This window comes from Plectropomus leopardus, unplaced genomic scaffold (assembly GCF_008729295.1).
Source record: "Plectropomus leopardus isolate mb unplaced genomic scaffold, YSFRI_Pleo_2.0 unplaced_scaffold23271, whole genome shotgun sequence".
In the NCBI taxonomy this organism is placed as follows: Eukaryota; Metazoa; Chordata; class Actinopteri; order Perciformes; family Serranidae; genus Plectropomus; species Plectropomus leopardus.
In genome coordinates this window covers 1-2584 of record NW_024625238.1, presented here as the reverse complement: position 1 = coordinate 2584, position 2584 = coordinate 1, and the positions used below count along the sequence as shown (strand labels likewise).

The 2584-nt window shown below is 38.9% G+C and overlaps 1 protein-coding gene across 1 annotated transcript; it reads left to right on the top strand.

Annotated features, from left to right (window-relative positions):
- Window positions 1-446: 446 nt before the first annotated feature.
- On the top strand, window positions 447-2369 carry LOC121966144 (complement C1q subcomponent subunit C-like; the record flags this gene model as incomplete). The annotated part of the gene is made up of 6 exons (XM_042516254.1): window positions 447-513; window positions 1010-1072; window positions 1162-1212; window positions 1898-1933; window positions 2052-2114; window positions 2212-2369. Coding segments are annotated over exons 2-6 (314 nt in total), but the record flags the coding sequence as incomplete, so codon positions are not given.
- Between the last annotated feature and the right edge of the window lie 215 nt (window positions 2370-2584).

Genomic DNA, 2584 nt, shown 5'->3' with positions numbered 1-2584 from the left:
TTGTCCAGTTGAAGGGATGATCATTCTCTCCATTACATAAATACTGTATATTACATCAGACCAACACTGGGTGTTTCTTTTTTCAGACATTTCTTGTTTAGGGATTTCTTACAGGCCAACAATAATATTCTTATCAGATATTGTTATTTTTTCCTTTATTTGAGTTCCTCCGGTCTAACTAGAAACATCAGCTCAGGACTGTAAGTAATTTTGGTTGAAAAGGATGTCATTAATCTCAGTCCAAAAAGAAAACCGCAGAGGGACACTTACAAAAGATGTGGAAGTGAGTGTCCTAATTTTAACATCAGATCAGAAACAGGTTTTGTTTCAGCGGCTTTGATAGAAACTCTGTGTGTGTGGGTGTGTGTGTGTGGGTGTGTGGTGGGGGGGGGGGGGGTTCACACATACAGCCATGATGAACGCAGTACCCGACTGTTTTGTTTCCTGCAGGGTCGACCAGGAAAACCTGGAAACAAGGGATCAGCCGGACACCGTGGCCCTAACGGACAGAAGGTGTGTGACATCATTTCCTGCCATCAACTTTTTTTTAATCACTTTTCTTGTGCTGTATTCAAGCATTTAAACTTTGGTTTCTTGGAAAAAAAACATACAGGGAAAAAACAATGAGCAACTTGGCTAGAGATGTCACACAAATTGCAAGAGATAAGTAAAATGTGACAAGAAAATGACCTGACATTTTGCTTAAAACATGTCAAGAAAACTATATTATTGATTTTATTTAAAATTATGTTACAAAAAATATGTTTTATAATTTAATTGCTTTTTTTCAGATAATTTTCTTGTCTGTTTTTTCTTGCTTTTCTTCTTTTTGTGCTTATATTCAGGTAATTTCCATTAACATTTTAAACATCTTGCTAATTTTTGGGCCTTTTCTTGAGTTGCTCTTTGCTTTCATCCCATGTTTTTGAAAGAAATAAAGTCAATTTGCTCAGTTGTAAAAGGGTTAAATCAGTGTTTGAAAGTGCATTCACTTAAGTTGTTTTTGAAGGGCCAACCAGGAGAGCCGGGGGTTAAAGGCGCTCCGGGATCAGAGGGACCCAGAGGGATGCCGGTGAGGAGACTGTGTGTTTAAATACTGTGTGATGTAAACTTTGTTTGCATAGTTCAGTCAGCGTCTCTGACCGTCTGTCTGTGTCTCAGGGTGAGGACGGCAGAGACGGACACGGACCTCAGGGACCCAAAGGTGTCAAGGTACAGATGATCTTAACCACTTCAATATCTCGTGAAAGTTTCAACCTAAACTAAGAGCAAATTTTCACCAAATTTCCAGAAATTCCTCAAAAAAAATGAATGAATGCGTCAGAAACACACAAATTAAACTTAACGGACTTTTGCAAAAATCTTGAAGTTGGAGTAAAACTTGAGATGATATCGATCACCACTTTTGTTGTTGTTATAGTTGCAGTGTGGACTCCGCCATCAGCCTGAGCTGGATCGATTTTTAAAACTTCCTTTTTACAGTTATAGTTATCATTCTTGGTGTGGACGGCCCTTTACTCTTTGTCTGTGTACACGAAGAGGTTTGTCTGTGCTGTAGAGGACATTACTATAAGACAAAATACATTTTAAAAATAAAAAGAAATGTTGCAAAGACGACTGCCACTGCTACTCTGAGACACTGTCTGGACAATGTTGAACAGATTTATGATAAAAAGGCAATGCAACGATCAGCTTTTAATGAGAAATGTGAAAATGGTCCGTCTGAAAAAACCTTTGTGTCAGCATATTTTTAGTTGTATGAATACATGTTTACCTCACTGATGCTCATTTTTGTTTTTGCTCTGTAATAATTAAATAAAAAGTTGTAAAAGCTGGTGGATGGAAATCCTCTTGATGTCGGAGAGTCAGATAATCACGTTTTTTCTTCTCTTTTTAGGGAGATCCTGGTTTCCCTGGTTATCCTGGTCTACCGGTGAGTTCATCTAATTTCTCAGAATTGAGATTTAAATCAAACCTGCAGCCGAATCGTGAAAATTAGGAAGCAGTCCAAACTGTCGAGACCTGAGCGAGCAGTTTTGTTGTATGTTCAGGGTGAGGACGGTCTGAGCGGAGCCAAAGGATATCCAGGACGGAAAGGGAACCAAGGTCGAGGGGTGAGCGACAACATGCCTGCATTTTTTATTTCTTTTTCTTAAATGATTTTGTTTGTGCTTCATCTGTGACTTTTTATTTCTGATGTGATCCATCCAGGGGGACTCGGGCAGGCCGGGAGGACCAGGCGGTCCCGGAGACCCGGGATATTCAGGACACAGGGTGAGAGGACGTCCAGAGTTCAGTTCAGTCATCAGCAAAAACAGGAACTCTTCCACCTTCACTCTCATAGACACCAAAGACATCAGCAAAGATTTGTTAGCTCAAAAGTCTCACATTCTGCTCATTTTCAGGTTAATATTTGTATTTTGAGTTTCTCCCAGAACATTTTCACATTCTTTAACCCTTTGAAACCACAGCAAATTTCTTTCAAAAGCACAGGGATAAAAGACAATCAGTAATTTAAAAAACGCAAAGCAGGGAAAAAATTTTAAAAAATTGTCAAATGACTAGGAAAAATATCATGTATATA